At 41.9% G+C, this 15,830-nt stretch overlaps 2 protein-coding genes across 3 annotated transcripts in view; one reads left to right on the top strand and one right to left on the bottom strand.

Annotated features, from left to right (window-relative positions):
• LOC124881012 (cyclin-dependent kinase 17-like) overlaps positions 1-1,083 on the top strand; it is a 43,103-nt gene extending 42,020 nt beyond the window's left edge. For both annotated transcript variants that reach the window (XM_047386498.1, XM_047386506.1), the window contains exon 17: positions 18-1,083. In XM_047386498.1, the coding sequence (XP_047242454.1) occupies positions 18-55 (38 nt within the window). In that variant the 3' untranslated portion in view covers positions 56-1,083. The remainder of the gene's footprint in view (positions 1-17) is intronic.
• Positions 1,084-2,224: 1,141 nt separating this feature from the next.
• LOC124881146 (ETS domain-containing protein Elk-3-like) lies at positions 2,225-10,332 on the bottom strand. The gene is made up of 5 exons (XM_047386681.1): positions 10,022-10,332; positions 7,346-7,554; positions 6,318-7,082; positions 3,579-3,701; positions 2,225-2,871 (listed from the first exon to the last, which is right to left on the bottom strand). The coding sequence occupies exons 2-5, from the start codon at positions 7,550-7,552 to the stop codon at positions 2,773-2,775; spliced, it is 1,194 nt and encodes a 397-aa protein (XP_047242637.1). The 5' UTR covers positions 7,553-7,554; positions 10,022-10,332; the 3' UTR covers positions 2,225-2,772.
• Positions 10,333-15,830: the final 5,498 nt, after the last annotated feature.

Genomic DNA, 15,830 nt, shown 5'->3' on the forward strand with positions numbered 1-15,830 from the left:
CTTTCTCTTTCCGCCAGGCAACGGAAAGAACAGAAGACAAAGCATGCTGTTTTAAAAACTCTGGACTGGACTGTTTTATTTTTATTTTGATGAGAAGGACCTCGCTGCAGACAGATCAGTTCCTAGAGGTGGATGGATGTGTTGAAATGATCTTCATCACTGGGAAACCTCACCTGTCCCCAGTACAACTCTCCCTCCCAGCCCCTCCATCCTCCTCCCAGGTTTAGTCTGAACCTGGCTCCAATAAGAGACATTTATTTACTGTACATTTATATTTATTGACAGAAGATCTTGCTGCTAATCCAACTACTGTTTAGAATTCTAACTGGCTCAGTCACTTTAATGAACACATGCCATGTGTATAGATTTTTAACTTCTTTTTTTTGTGTGTCTTTTTTTGAGTTTTGAAGTGGCATATTTTTTTGTCTATCAGTGTTTGTTTGGTCTCTCTTAACACGTCCACTCCACCTTCACAGCTCCTTGTGCGTTTGTGGCGCGCAGACAGAGCGACGTTTCTGTAGCAGCTCAGTGGAGGTCAAATGTTTTGTCTGTTCTAAACGGTGCTGCACAAATCATCTGTGACCATTGAAGGCTTCCGAGGCCAGGTTTCATATAATAACTGATCGCTTTCGCCCCGACCCGAAGATGTTCCCCGAATGCCGGTGCAAAGCTCGTGTTCTTCTAAGACGCCTTGGTCTCAGTCATGACCAAGGAAACAAAAGCAGGGATAGAGGAATTACTAACAAGGGCATTACTGGAAGAAATCCTCCATGTTCTACTTTATTCTGGGAGTCATGCGAGTTTCTCTTGTTTTTTTCTGCCTCCATCTTTGTGTTGAACCAGCCTGCTCCGTTGTGTGATGAAGCACACAGCAGGTGAGCTCCTAAACCAGGAAGCGCTAGGTGTAGTTCTGCCTCCCCCTGGTCATCGCTCATCCCTCAGTGTTACAACAAATGTTTTCTATGATGTTCTTTAACTTTACTTGTGAATAACAGATAACAGTGTGGGATTGTGTTGCAGATGCCCCTCCCATGTTTGAGTTTTTTTCAGAGTAAAAGAAATTAAATTTAAAGTTTAAACAAAGATTTTGTTTTTTGTCTTTAATATCAGGTTCTGTTTGCCTAAAAAGTATTCATACCCTCTGTAATTTCCCACTTTTTGTCACCTTGAACTATCTGGCAATAGAGCAACCTGTCGCCTGATAGTTTGCATCATTTGTGTTTAATATTTGTATAAATCCATTTGTTCTGTGAGGATTTTTTAGAGACTATCAGTGAATCATGAAGACCAAAGAACACAGCTGACAGTTTGGGTATAAAGCTGTGGGGACGTTTTAAAGCAAAGTTAAGGAAACAACATCCCAGTCTCTGAACTTCTCATGGAACCATTTGAAAATGAAGAGTATGCCACAACTGCAAACCTACCAGAACGTGGCCCGTCTACCTGCACTGATGGGTCGGCCAAGGAGAGCATTAAACAGAGAAGCAGCCAAGATGCCCATTTTAACTCTGGAGGAGCTGCAAAGATCCACAGCTCAGGTGTGAGAACCTGTCAACTGGCCTTTGTCCAACTGTGGCAAAATGCTATGAGTCCAGTTTAAAGCCATAATTGATGACCGACATGTGGATAAAGGTGCTCTGGTCAGATGAAACCAAAATTGAACTTTTTGGCCTACATGCAAAACAGAAAACAATGTCCTGAACACAAAGACCCCACCATAAAACATGGCTGCGGCTCCATCATGCTGTGGGGATGCTCTTCTTTAGCAGGGAGAAACTGTGGCAAGACTTGCTGGCCAGCAAAACTACATGTGGTGAAAAACTTAACTCTGCAAAGCGTAAAACGGTGTTGGCAGTATGATGCTCTGGGATGCTTTTCTTCAGTAGCGGCAGGGCAACATTTCAGGGTTGATGGGAAGATAAATGGAACTAAAATACAAGAAAATCCTGGAAGGAAACGACAAAAGACTTGAGACAGGGATGGAGGTTTCTGTCGAGACATTTCTCAAAACACATGCAGCTGTGACTGCAGCGAACGGAGGTTCTGCACAATATTGCCTCTTTGGGGAGCAGAAAGCAGACGCATGCTCGACTTCTCCAATTTTTACATGTGAGAAATGTTGCAAACCAATTTTCCTTCTAGTTCACAATTATGGACTATTTTGTTCAAAGGGACATGAATACTTTTGCAATACTTTTTAAAGAAAAAAGAAAACGAGTTCTCACGCATTCAATGCCTCATTTATTTGGAAATGACATTTTTACAATACAAAACATATACATAATGCATAACTGTTGGCCAACTCCAGTATAAAAAAAGTACATAACTGTTACAAAAGGTTTTATTGATTAGAAATCTCGTCTTCATTAAAAAGATTTTGTAATAAAGCAAAAAAAAAAAAAAAAAAAAAAAGACAATAAGGCACAGCTGGTACTATCTGGAAAGCATAGTGCATACATTACATTACAACATTAGTGAAACCAGCAGTTTCACATTGTAAAGAGAAAAGAAAATGTTTGTACAAGATTAAAAAACGAATTTCTGCAGAGAAGGAGCCTGTATAAAATGTGCTCTTCCTTTACCACAGACGTCTCTGAGACGTCGTGCTGTATGGCTTTTACCAAGTGCTTTCAACAACTGCAATCTGGAGCAACTCAAGTGCAAAAAGGAGTGAGGTCACGTCTCTTTATCTATTTATTTCTAAGCAGAATCTGAACATGAACTCGTCCGCAGATGACGATGATGCTCGGAGGTTGTGTCGCAGAGCCTGGATCAGGATTTGTGGGTGGCGGGGGCCAGGAGCAGGGAGGAGGGTGTTCCTTCCAGGTTTGGGAGGGGGACAGGCATGTGTCCGTTGATTAGGCTGGGGAACTGTGGAGGGAAGAGAGACGGGCCGAGAGTTAGCGGGTGGCTGCTTTCCGGTAAGGAACTGCAGCATTGTCACTGCTCTGCTTTCCTTTCTTTTTTTTTCTTTCTGCCTGTTTCGTCCTTCCTTCCTTCTCGTCTCTCTAAGTCTAAGATCTACATCAGAACGAGGAGTCTGTGTTATTTGTGCAAAACGGTATCCACTGTGGTGAATGTGTGTGTGCCCCTGCAGAGGGTAGTGTCTCAGTGTGTGTGTGTTTCATAAATGAGGAGCAGCTCTCAAACCAGTCCGCCCAGTTCAGACTGGCTCCCCTGGGCTCAAACAGGAAGTATTCACAGGATTTCCTCTCCCTCTCATGAGCTCTGAAACAGGACACCTCTGCAGGACCTGCGTACAAAGTCTGAACTTGTTTCTCAACTGTTGGTTTCTGCTGCTTCGCAAATAACTAAAGCATGCTGGAGGTCATTTTTTGCAAAGTGTAGACCTGCTGCAAACAATCTTTCAAAACCAAATGTTCTCAACCTTTTGGGGGAATAAGCGTTTTGCAGAAGCACTTCTTTTACCAGTTTTTCACTTCCTCCGCTTTTTAAGAACTTCCAGTAAAACAATTTTTTTTTTTTTTTCTGTCTACACCTTCTGTTGTTCTCTTCTGCTATTTTTGGCCCTTTATATTCCGCCATCCAACCACACCTGCTTGCGCTGTGCTTCCTACCTGGAAGAGCGAACCGTGGCCCTGCAGCCGGGCGGGGCTGAGAGGGGCCACGGGGCTCAGGCTGCTCCAGAAGTGGATCCCCGACAGCAGCGGACTGTGAGCCAGCAGCAAACCCGACGGAGTCTGTGAACGACAGGTTCGAGCATATAAAGGAAAAACAGGAAATAAACTTTTTTTTTTTTTTTTTTTTTTTGAGTGAAGGAGAAACAGGGTTGGACAACGTTGCTCTGAGGGCTTTAATAATGTGAAACATGCTGAAATGGTAAATGGATGCGCTTTGGCGTCTGGAAAAAACACACTGAGGGAGCAGGAAGGAAGCCTGTGGCGTCTCCTGAATGCGGGGTTGGTGAGAGGAGAGGAGAGCAGGGGGAGGGGGGCATTGATCCGTAAGACAGAAAACATATGAAATCAATTTCTACATCTATTCCCCCCCCACACACACACACACACACACACTTTCCCCTGTATCACCTCAGCGACGTGAGGCAGAGCTGCAGTGCAGGGACCAGGCCCTGCTCCCATTATTAATGGGATTATTGGAGCATATGGCATCACTTAGGGACCGTCACCCCCCTCTCTCTTCTACAGCCTGGACTTGCTGAGGATTTCGGTAAACTACTTGTTTTTCCCCTGATTCCCATAAACAGACGGCTGAGGAAAACTATGCGAACAAGACCACGGATCTGCTGAAGGCGGCTCCAAAGTCAACACGTTTGTTAGGTAAAACAGACGGTCAAATATGAGCTGAAGGTAGTGGGAGTCTGGATGAACATCACCGAGGAACTTGGAAAGTCATAAGGCAACTAATATTTGACTCATAAACAGACCTGATGCTGCTGCTCTTACCTGTAGCAAAACCTTCTCTAAGAAACATTTATCCTTTATTTTCTATGGGGAAAAAACAGACACATACTCTTTAAATCAAACTAATGTTGGTGTAGACTTCATGTCCTCACACAGAGGTATTTCAATTCTTAGAACCTGTGGGAACATGTTGGACTCAACCTGCTTCTGGCAGGGTGTCAGTACCTTCAGTTACCCACCGGACCCCATCAGTTGCATTTAACCTACATAGTGACTTAATAAATTATATTCAAGTTACTGATAATATTTGACTTACTGTATCTTCAGAGATCATTTTTACCTATTTAATAACTAACAATTACATAAAACATTTTTTTATTAAATATTTACTTTCACTGAATTAGGCATAATTACTTTCTAAATTATATTTACTTAAATTATATTTAACCTACCTAGTAAATATAATTTAATACATTATATTTAACCAACTTAAATTACATTTAATCGACTTCATACATTTTATTTAACCTACTTTATTACTTAAATTACATTTGAATTAAATAATATTTAACCTACGTACCAGTTTGATCATTTATATTTTAATTACTTAATGTTTTAATTGTTTTTAACTTCAATCAATGGCATAATAAATCATAATTAACTTACTTAAACACGGTCATTTTGTAAAAAGTTAGCAAAAATAAACTAAATATAAATTTGTAAACCTGTTTGTGCTTTTCTGATCAGCCATTTAACTCCAGTGTCTTTACGCCTATAGTTGACCTAACTTTAACGCCTCACTACTGCTGTACCAGAGGCCTCAAAATATTTTCTGTTGACAAGTTTTAGTTAATGACAGAAATATGTTTTCAAACCAAACCTCATGTAATACAGACGTTCCCACGAAGAAGGAGCTAGAAGTCGATAAAATAACAGAAACGTTTTGATTTTAACTGACTAAATATGCTGGAAACAGAAGCTGGATTATTTAATTTAAAACATAACTCAATGTAATCTGGACAAAATATGGAACATCTAGACACCTTCAGGCAGGTCCAACACTGACAAATCTGGTTTTTATTCTTATTCAGTTAACATATAAAACTAAAGAACTTCAATCATATCCAATCTGTAAACACAACAAAATGTGCTATGATGCACTTTTGTCAGATAAAGGTTGATGAATAAAAATGGTAATAATCTACTAAATCCTTCATTTTGTGTTGAATTAAAATCTGCAGGATTTGTTTCTTCTTCTCTTCTGTGTCCTTAAGAAAATAGGAAAAGGGAAATCTGTCAAAACTGGAATAAGCAGGTCAGGCCTCAAAGAAAACCCGGAAATGGATATGAGCCAGGAAAAGTTTGATCAGCGTGTCCGATCAGAAAGGGTTGCCTTCTCGTGTTTTTGGGATGTGATTTTCTGCTTTTGACTGGCAGAAAGTGACAGAATCCAGTCTGACTTCAGGCACAGAGTGGGAGACGGAAGGGTGTGGAAACATGTTGTGACAAGTTAGAAGTGAAGGTAGTTTCAGAGCAATCACAGCATGGTTCACAGCACACACACATCAGTAAATAATCGGACGCATCATTAAAACACCTCTCTGATTATGTTTGGTTTGACTAACAGGAAACAGGACCTTTGTTCTGGAATAATTTCGAGGGATTCGATTTTGGGCCACAGCACAAATGAAACGCTCACTGATACTTGCTTTACCTGTCTGTGGTTTTGATGTTATGGCTGGTTGTGTCACTCCTGTCTGGGCATTTGATCTCTATGAGGCTGGAAAACACCTTAGGAGGCTAACATAACTGAGTCAGTTTTTCCCAAAGCTCTTAACCCTGTGACTCACATCTACAAACAAGGAAATGGTGTCACGTATTTCATGCATCGAGCTTCCTGATGTGTCTTTTTATTGACTGAAATGAGCGTCTCACCTGTGCGGTGAAGAAGGCAGGTGTGAGGGAGCCGGACGGCAGAGCCGGGCTGTTGAGGGCGATGGAGCCGATGTCACTTCCTGCCAGCAGCAGGGACGGGGTGGAGATCTCCAGAGCTTTGGGCTTTTTGCTTTTGGGTGGGAGTCCATCTCCTTGCTCACCGCTGCTGTTTGTGGAGCTACTCCTTCCACTGCTGCTCCTATTTTCAGGAGGCTGCAAGGCTCGCTCCCTGTGCCCTGAGGAGAGATTGAGGGGCTGAGCGTTCTGGTCCTCCTCGTCCTCTTCCTCAGCAGAGGGGCTCCAGCTTCGCCTGCGCTGGGTGTGCAACGGGGAGGTTGGGGAGTGGGAATGTGAGGGGAGTCTGGATGCCCTGGGTGAGACGTAGGATTCCGACTTGATGGAGGGAGGGGAGATCTTCCCGCTGGGGTTGGTGCCGAAGCGGATGACGGAGCGCGGCACCTCTTGATGCTCGCGTAGGCTCCTCTGCAAGGAGCTGATGCTGAAGGACGAGTAAAGACCTGAGTGGAGGTAATCCCTCTGGCACTGCTGTGCCCCTAAGGCTGCGAGGGTCCTCCTCTGGGCCTCCTCCTCACTATCCTCCTCTTCTTCCGTTTCTGCTTCCAGCTCCGGGACCTCGCCTTCTTGGAGAGGAAACCTTCCAGAGGCTAAGCCCATCTCCACCGCCTGCGGGTCCATCTTCAGGATCTCAGGGAAGGACACAAACTTATAGACAAACTTCTGGCCAATCACCTTTTTGATGATGTTCTGTAACACAAACGTTACAAACAATGAAGACAAAGTGAAAACAAAGCCCTGAAACTTTATTTCAGAGCATTCTGCATCAGATGAAAAAGAGGAAGCAGAAGTAGGTATTGCAAGAGGTTATGGGCTTAAAGAGAATAATAAAGCTTATTTTCAAGAAACTACAACTATTTTTAACTGTTAGCTAAAAGAAACTCCTGCAGGGTCACGATTACTCAGACTACTGCAGAGGAAGAAGTAAACAGCTCATGATTGGCTGAAATAACCTTGTCGTAGTAGTAGCGCAGGGCTCTGCTCAGCTTGTCGTAATTCATGTTGGTCTTGTTCTTGCGCAGCCCCCACAGCTTGGCCACCTCCTCCGACTTGAGGAGCTTGAACTCGCCGTCCGTGGACGTCCAGCAGATCAGGTGCTTGTGACTCTGGTCGAGCAGCAGCTGCAGCAGGAACTGCCACAGAGTGATTGCGCTGTCCATACCTGCAGCGGGCGGAAGGCATGCTTTCTGGTTCAACTTTATTCCTGCCAACATGTTTCACTGCATGCAGGCTGAATCTCAGGGGGCGGAAACGGCCCGTCTGAGCGCAGCCGTCATGAATAGAACAGTGTGTGTAAAAGAATATGGTGTAATGTAGCAGCAGCAGCAGGAGAGAGAAAAAATACAAGGAGGAACAACAGCTCAAGCCACAAATATGCTGCGGTTCAACCTGGCCCTCTCTCCACAGGAAACATGACGGGCCCAGGGTGGGTTATTCCTTTAATAGAGGAATGTGCAGCCTCCGAGCTCCTGTCTGCTTACTAGGAGCCTTCTGTCCCCAACAACCCGACCGCAGAAAAATCCAGCCTTTTTGCTCTAGTTCTCACAGATAGTGGAACCAATGTGGAGCTCAAATGATCAGTTTGTTAGCAGATAAGGAACAGAGGATCAATAGGGAAATGCTGCTCGTTTGCGTCCCAGTCAGAGAAAATATGATCAGGATTTGGATCTCAATGATGGACATAATACCTGTTACATCAATATTGTTAGTAAGGGATTATAAATGAATATTTCCCTGGCAACAGGGCATTTAAACTGTCATATGGATAAGGTGCCTTGAATAAATTTCACACGTTTGTCATGTTACAGCCGCAATCCTTTTAATTTATTTTATCAGGAAATATCTGACTGATGTACACAAAGTAGTGCATAATCATGCAGTGCCAAGTCTGCTTTTAGGGTATGTCTCTGCCAGCTTTGCACATCTAGCGGCTGAAACTTTGACTAGGCCATTCTAACACAGAAACGTGCTTTGATATAAATTGTTCCACTGCAGCTCTAGCCTCATATTTCGAGTCGTCCTGCTGGATGGTGAACCTTTGCTCCAGTCTTTTGCAGCTGATAAGGGTTTTCTTCCAAAGTAACCCTGTTTTTGTCTCCATCCATCTTCGCATCAACTCTGATCAGCTTCCCTGTACCTGTTGAGGAAAACCAATCCCACAGCATGATGCTGCCACCACCATTTTTCACTGTTTGGATGGGTTTTGTGAAAGATATGCAGATCCTCAGTCTCATCTTTCCTCTCCTTCTGAGATAAAATTAGAAGCAGGTGAACTATTTACCAATTAAGTGTCTTCTAAAGGGAATTGGCTACACTCCATTTTATTTTTAAAGTTTTGAAACCGGGCTTCCTTTTCACTATTATGCTGTTTTTTGTTTTGCTCTATCGCATAATATCCCCTTAAAATACACTGAAGTTTGTGGTTATAAGATGACAAAATGTGAAAAGATAATAGATTGATAGAAATATATTTTATTATCTTATCTGAGAAGCAACAAATGAAAAACATGATAAAAACTGTGAATAGAGAGCAGCATTTCGACCGTCCAAAGAGGGCTGGGGCCGGTTTCCGACACGAGCTATCCCCCAGAGTCTCCAGTCCGCCACGTAAAACTACAAACCTGTCAAAGTCAGGACTTCCTACTATTCTACTTTCAAGGACAAATGGTGAGGTGAGGGGATCCCACAGCAGGGGGAAGTTTCCCCGATCCGGCCACACTTCCCATAACAATCCCAGAGGGAAGAGGTCAAAAGATCACAACATTGTCCTATCTTCTCAGGTCCACCCAGCGACCCGCTCTCAACCTGGACTTCACTTTGGCTGTCAGACAAAGTAAAGCTTTGTCTGACAGCCAATGAGATGCCTGTAGTTAGTTGGCAGTTAGTACAGGATGACTTGCGACCGAAGATGCAGCAGGTATAGTCCTGGTGAACTTGAATGTCACACAGTGACCTGTAAGGAAACTGTTAACCAGAGCAGCTTTGAGATGTTTCTGCTCCTATTAGGAACATCGCTGCTGTGTTTTTAGAGAGGAGGTGAGGATGAGGAGTCCTGCTGCTGATGCTCGGATGAAGACGTTTCTCAGTGAGCACAAAGCCATGCAGTGTGTTGGCTGAACGGAAACTCCTAATGAGATTAGATGGTGTATGCAGACATTATTTAGCCATGACCAAATCTGCTCTCTTCCTGTTCACAAGCGGTGGAAAACTCAACAAGACGCCATCAGGAAAGCTTCTCAGAGGGAGTGGCGTGGATGGCCTTTCACTGATCTACTGTGCTCCACATCGGAGAGGTTTCAGTAGGTATTTATCCGCAGAGGTCTGCTTCATCATCCTGTCCCACTGACTCATTTTCAAGATGTTGCTCGGACCGGAAGGAGGCACCGTGTCCGACTCAAACCTCTACTTTAACTTGTCTGAAACTCTGAAACTATTTCTAAAGAGGTTCAACATGAGGCAGAAGCTCACAGCCGCGACACTTTCCAATAAAGTAAAAAGCTCCTCTGATCCTCCACTGTCTGTTGGGCCAATCTCTACAGACCTCCCGTTAGCCAACAAAGCCCCTTTTGTGCTAAACCACCCTCCCAAAAAAAAAAAAAAAAAAAAACGCCCGTTCTGATTTACTTTACCTGCGATCTCCGGCTGGGTCTCTTCACTCCGCGAAACTTTACGTCGAAGCCTGTGTGATCCCTTGTTTTTCCATGCTGACTCCTGGTCTGCACGGTTGTGCTGGACTGAAATCAGATCCTGGGCTTTTTTCTCGTTCTGAGCAGGAAGTTGGAGCAGGCAGACACAGAGCCGGCTGACTTCCTCTCCCCTATGATTCCCCAGGCAGTTAGCCGTCTGTGTAAACACGCTTTTCCTCCCCTCCTCGGCGGCCAGCAGTGGGCCTACTCTCTGTCGGCACACATGCTAGCGGAAACTCCTACAGTCCGTGAATTGACATCACCGGTACCGCTGTGATGCCTTCAGGGATGCCTCGTTTTCTTCAAATTCCCGCACTACAAGGGGGCAAAGTCACGTGATCTAAATATAAATGATGCAAGCGACCGTCTATTAGTTATCCTGACACTCATTCACCCAACCAGCCATTTATCTGGCTTTTTTTTTTTTAAACTTGTTTTGACCTGCTTCATTGGATAAAATGTTAACAGATTCAAACCTCTGAGGTGACAGATTTTTATATGTGCACAAGGCTTTCCAACCTGGGTGGCATGGCCTAGGGGTCCACTACAATTCAAAAAACGGTTATGCCATGTTCCATTGTACATGCAGAGGTGCACGTTTGGTTAAGGTACAGTCCTCTCTTTGGAGTCCTGTTGTTTGTGACTTGAAGCAAAGCTCCAAACAGTGTAGGAAGGGCATTTTCAGATGAAGCCCTGTGTCCTTAGGTGAGTCAGTACATGCTTTAATCCTTTGCAGACCCCGGGTCTTAATGCAGCCAAAGGCATGACTGACACAAGTTGATGCATATGCCTCGATCTAGCAGTCAGAGTTGCCTAATTCTGAAAATGTGCACACTACATATTCACATTTCCCTGTTGTGTGAGATGTACTCCAACTATCTGAATTTAATTAAACGTCTGTTCGACAGCAAAAACACAAACAGTTCGTGTTTTTATGTAATTGCAAATTAATCCAGGCAGTAGAGGTTAAATGCGAGGTCAAGTGTAATAATAATGACCAAACAATGCTCATAAGTAATTACTAAATGTATACTCCTATGTTATTTCTCTATACGTCAGTACAATCAAGCAGTCTTGATGCAGAGTATCTTGAAAGCCCAAAACATGTCCCACCCTCTCCACACCCATGTCTATAGTTTGACCATATTAGTTTCAGATAGCAGGTTAAAAATGTACAATTTATCATGTATTTTTATCCCTTTTTAGACTTTTGACTTCTTTTACCAAGTGTTTGCTAATAAACATTCACATACCATTTAAAGGCACAGTCTTCTTTAAAATATACATTTTTTGGAAAGAAATGTATGCACGTGTGGATTTAGTTCTCCAGAATGCAACCACTGCAAAGATTTAAACAACATGCAAAGATAAGACTTTTGGCAACCATCTTATTGTAATTAGTGACCTTTAGCATTTGATCATACAGCTGAGCCCGTACAGCCTCCACAAATGAAACGGTTCCCAGCACAGTTTAATATAAAGCTTTAAGCCCTATTGGAGACTCTGGAGATAAGTGGTCCCAGCTGACTCCTCACTGCTTGTCAAGAACAGAGCACAGAGAGAAAGGGAAGCTGCTTTTTCCCTCCAGATTGGTAGTTCAGGTTTCTTTCTTACTGATTGTTGGGCTCTGTACAACAAAACACATTTGAGATCTGACTTAACTAACTTTAACATCAAAGTTGTACTATGAAGTTAATTGTCAACCTACTGGCTGTTGATATGTGTGTGTTCATGTGGTGGAGTTGAAATAGGAGGACCAATTATAATGAAGGTGCAGAAGGAAAGCTGGCCACCAAAGAGGGAGGAAAAAGCCACAGTGTGAAAATTAATGCGCCTATCAATACTGCAGCCTAATACTTTGCCGTCACATTTTTTTCTTGTAATAAAACAGCAGTTTTTACCTTTTAAAAAAAAATCCTATTTATACTGAATTACATAAAAGGATGAAAACCATTCAGTCCAGCAGGCAGAGATACTGTGCTCATAAATCTGTTGATAAATGACGAGATATATTTTAGAATGATCAGTCTCTGTTGTTACTACATAAGTATCATTTTTGCGGAGATTTCTCTCTGGAGGATTTCCTACTAAAATAAAGACATTATGGTAAAAGAAAACAACAAAAAAACAGCTGTTTTTTTCACCTTTTTATATTGTTAGGGCACTGATTAGTTAGGAGGTAATGCATTCATGGTCATGATCTCTAATCTACAAACTAGATTTTCATCAAAACTACAGTGGTAACAGAGCAAAGTGAGATGTGAAACAGCTTTGTGATACTGAAAATGAACCTCGATAAGGCACTAATCAGGAAAACAGGACAGGACCAAACTGCAACAAACAGAGAGAATCATCAGGGCTGACCTTCTCTCCATCTAGGACTTGTACTGGTCAAGTGTCAGAGAAAGTTAAATACAGTCGGAGGTGTAATAATAATGACCAAACAATGTTTATAAGTAATTACTAAATGTATGCTACTTTGTTATTTCACTATAAGTGCAATCAAGCAGTCTTTATGCATGCTCAACACTCTCCACACCCAGTGTCTCTATAGTTTGACATTACCTCCATCCATGACTTGTACAAATCTACGGTCAGGAAAAGGCCAGCTGAAGACCCCACACATCTTGCACACAAATGGTTTAAACTTTTACTTTCAGGGCGGCGCTACAAGGCACTATTGGCAAAAACCAACCACCACAGAGAGTTTCTTGCTCCAGGCTCTCTCTCGGATTAACACAATGAGCACCTTACAGCCACAGTAGTCAGCGACTCTGCTATGACACAAAATAGGGATAATTTGCACTTATCTAACCTGGCTTTTAAAAAAGTTAAGGAGTACATACACACATACAGTTCTTTTTATCTATTATTTTATTTCTTCTAAAGTTTAAATATTTATACCTAATGTTTGTACAAAAGTGTGTGAAACCAAAGTCAGATTTCTTGGCCCATAAAGTTGATTCTGCTTCATAGTATAGGGAGGAAGGAAGAGCCCTTTGTTGTGTTTCTGGTTAGTTCTTTGAGGATTTTTTTTCATTGACTTTTTTCGTTGGTTAATCTATAAATTTTTCACTTTGATTTTAGCATAATTTTCCTTAATATTTGCATATGCAGTTAGTAGGAACAGGCACAGTGGAAGTTCTGTGAGAAAACATTACTGAATACTGTGGTGAAGGTTGATGATGAAACTTGTGTCTGATTGTCATCTTATGATTCTGGCCATTGTGGTGTTTATTAAGCAGTGACCATCTCAAATCCAAAGTTCTATGTTTCTCGCTGGTCAGACCTCAGCTGGATCATTCTGCACTGAACAGAGATTCTTTAAAACACAGTTTGAGATTTATCAAATCCTCTACTTTATCTGTTAAATAAACAAAAAGGAGTGTTTAAATGCTTTCTTGGCATTCGTTCCACCTTAGATTGACATGATTGTGATTAGTGGAATTCATGAGCAGGTCAAACCTGGACTGAATTATTTTGTGCTCTTAAACATATTTTTAAAGAGTTTGTGTTTAGTAATACCTTCACTTTATAAGTGAAAACGGGGGATTTTTAGTTTCCCTTAAAATATTGTTGAATGGACTTCGTCTGGGGTAGTAAGGTGGTTTGGTTGTATTCTGGGCAGCAAAAGGAGGAGTTGCCTCTGGGGCCATTAATCTCAACTAGAGGTGCAACTGAACCACAGTCATGGCCAGAAGTTTCGAGGCTGACACCAGTCTTGTTTTTACCTACCTTTACTGCTTCTGTTTTTATAGTGACATTCCGAGATGAGTCCGGGAAGACCTGCTAGCATAATTTCATGAGTAACTGGGCAGCTGATATCAGTCTGTCAAGCTGTTTGAATAAGAATAGCAGACTGGCTGCTCTGAAAGGAAGTGGTATCTAAGTCCTTATGGTTACTTCCAAGGAAACACTTGCTGCCATCATTGCTTTGCATCAAAGGCAAGGTTATAGCTGCAAGTAAGAGTGCACCCAAATCAACCACCTTTGGGCTCATGAAAAACTTCAAGGACAGGGAGGGCCTAAACATGTCATGCTGTGCAATCTCGACTTCATAAAATCCCAATAATACCTGTGTCTCACGGCTCGATGGAAGATGTCAGACTAAGCAAGTTGTTCCTGCAGCAAAATCACCTCAGACACATCCGACCGAGATGTCAGACCATCGATTAAATGTACAGCTAGTTAAGGGTGTTCATGCACTTCTTAAAATCAGACGCTGAAAACAGGGAGAGAAGGAGGAGGGAAAAGAGACAGTGATAATAGAACTCATGGCTGGGCAAAAATGGACAAGAATCAGATGGTTTTCCCAGAAAATATCTGATAGTGCTTAATGTGTGTCATAGGTTGTCTTTAGTCTGAAAAAAGCTGAATCGGTAATTTGTGCGTCTGTCACACTTAACGACAACAGATCACTGATTTAAGCCCATGACCAGAGATTCTTTTTCACAATTCTTTCATTGCAAAAGATTATGGCGAAGACAGCTGATAATCACACAGTGTGTATCTGAAGTTTTAACTATTTATTGAATATTTATTGAGTATTTTAAAAATGTGCATGTGGCCTTTTGTTCCAGGCTCTGCACAGCTGCTCCTCATTAAGAAGTGGGGTAGGTGTCTGTGAAAAGAGAATTGTTATTCAGAGCAAATAAGGTCTACTGTTTTGAAACATGAGCGAATGTTTGTGTAAAATCTGTTAAAAGTGTGAGTGCAGGAGAATATCACCAAATTACTCTGCCTTTACTATTATTTCTCACTGGAAATCCAGCCGCAGAAATGATAACTAAGTAGCTGAGGGATCTAAACATTAAATTTTTGGGTCTATGACAGATATTGATCTCATCCAGAACCTGTGGTCTTTACACAAAGAGCACGTATACAAAAATGTGACAACCTGCAAGCACAGATAAAGCGAGAATGGCATTAAAAACCTATGAAATGTTTGAACTTTGGTATAATATAGAACTAGCTGACAAAAATACCTAACAAGATTGAAGCAGTAACATTTGTGAAAAACATTTGTGTCAGTCTCAAAACGTTTGGACAAAATTATTTGGATAAAGTTAAAAGTCTGTATAAAATCCAAGGCTGGGGTCTCTCTGCATTGAGTTTGCATGTTCTCCCTGTGCACGCATGGGTTATCGCTGGACGCTCCGGTAAAAACATGACTGTTAGGTAAATCGCTCTCTTTCTTTGCCCTTAGGAATCTCTGTGTGTGTGTGTGTGTGTGTGTGTGTTTTTGCTTGCATGGTTGTTTGTCCTTTGTATCTGTGGTGCTCTGTGATGGACTGTCAACCTGTCCAGGGACAGCTGGCACCAGCCCCCCTCGACCCTGCAAGGACAAGTGGATATTTCAAAAATAACTAAAGGTTTAAATGATTGAGAAAAGATTGCATCCACATTTAATAAAGCAAAATAAAATAGAACATTGTTAAGCAATGACACAATGAATATTGATATAAATAATGAAACAGACTGGATTGCAGTGATCAACATTTGACTTTTGAAGAAATATTTGTTTGGAAAGAGTTTCACCAGACACTATGTTTACTCTGGGAGAAAGGCAGTCTAAATGTTTCATTCATAAATAAATGAATGCAGTTAATGTGGTATATTCAGGGCAATCATTTTCTCAGGTTTGATAATGAAGCTCAATGTTTCAGAGAGATACTAAAGTTAAAGTACATACAAGACTTTAAAGACACGTCTTTAAAACAAATTTTAGACACGTCTTCAAAAACATATCTGT

This window comes from Girardinichthys multiradiatus, chromosome 2 (genome assembly GCF_021462225.1).
Source record: "Girardinichthys multiradiatus isolate DD_20200921_A chromosome 2, DD_fGirMul_XY1, whole genome shotgun sequence".
NCBI lineage: Eukaryota > Metazoa > Chordata > Actinopteri > Cyprinodontiformes > Goodeidae > Girardinichthys > Girardinichthys multiradiatus.

Coding starts and splice junctions, on each gene's coding strand:
- LOC124881146 (XM_047386681.1), bottom strand. CDS start 7,552: ATGGACAGCGCAATCACTCTGTGGCAGTTCCTGCTGCAGCTGCTGCTC. Junction 7,083..7,345: donor TGCGCTACTACTACGACAAG/GTTATTTCAGCC, acceptor TTTGTGTTACAG/AACATCATCAAAAAGGTGAT. Junction 3,702..6,317: donor CTGCCTTCTTCACCGCACAG/GTGAGACGCTCA, acceptor TGTCGTTCACAG/ACTCCGTCGGGTTTGCTGCT.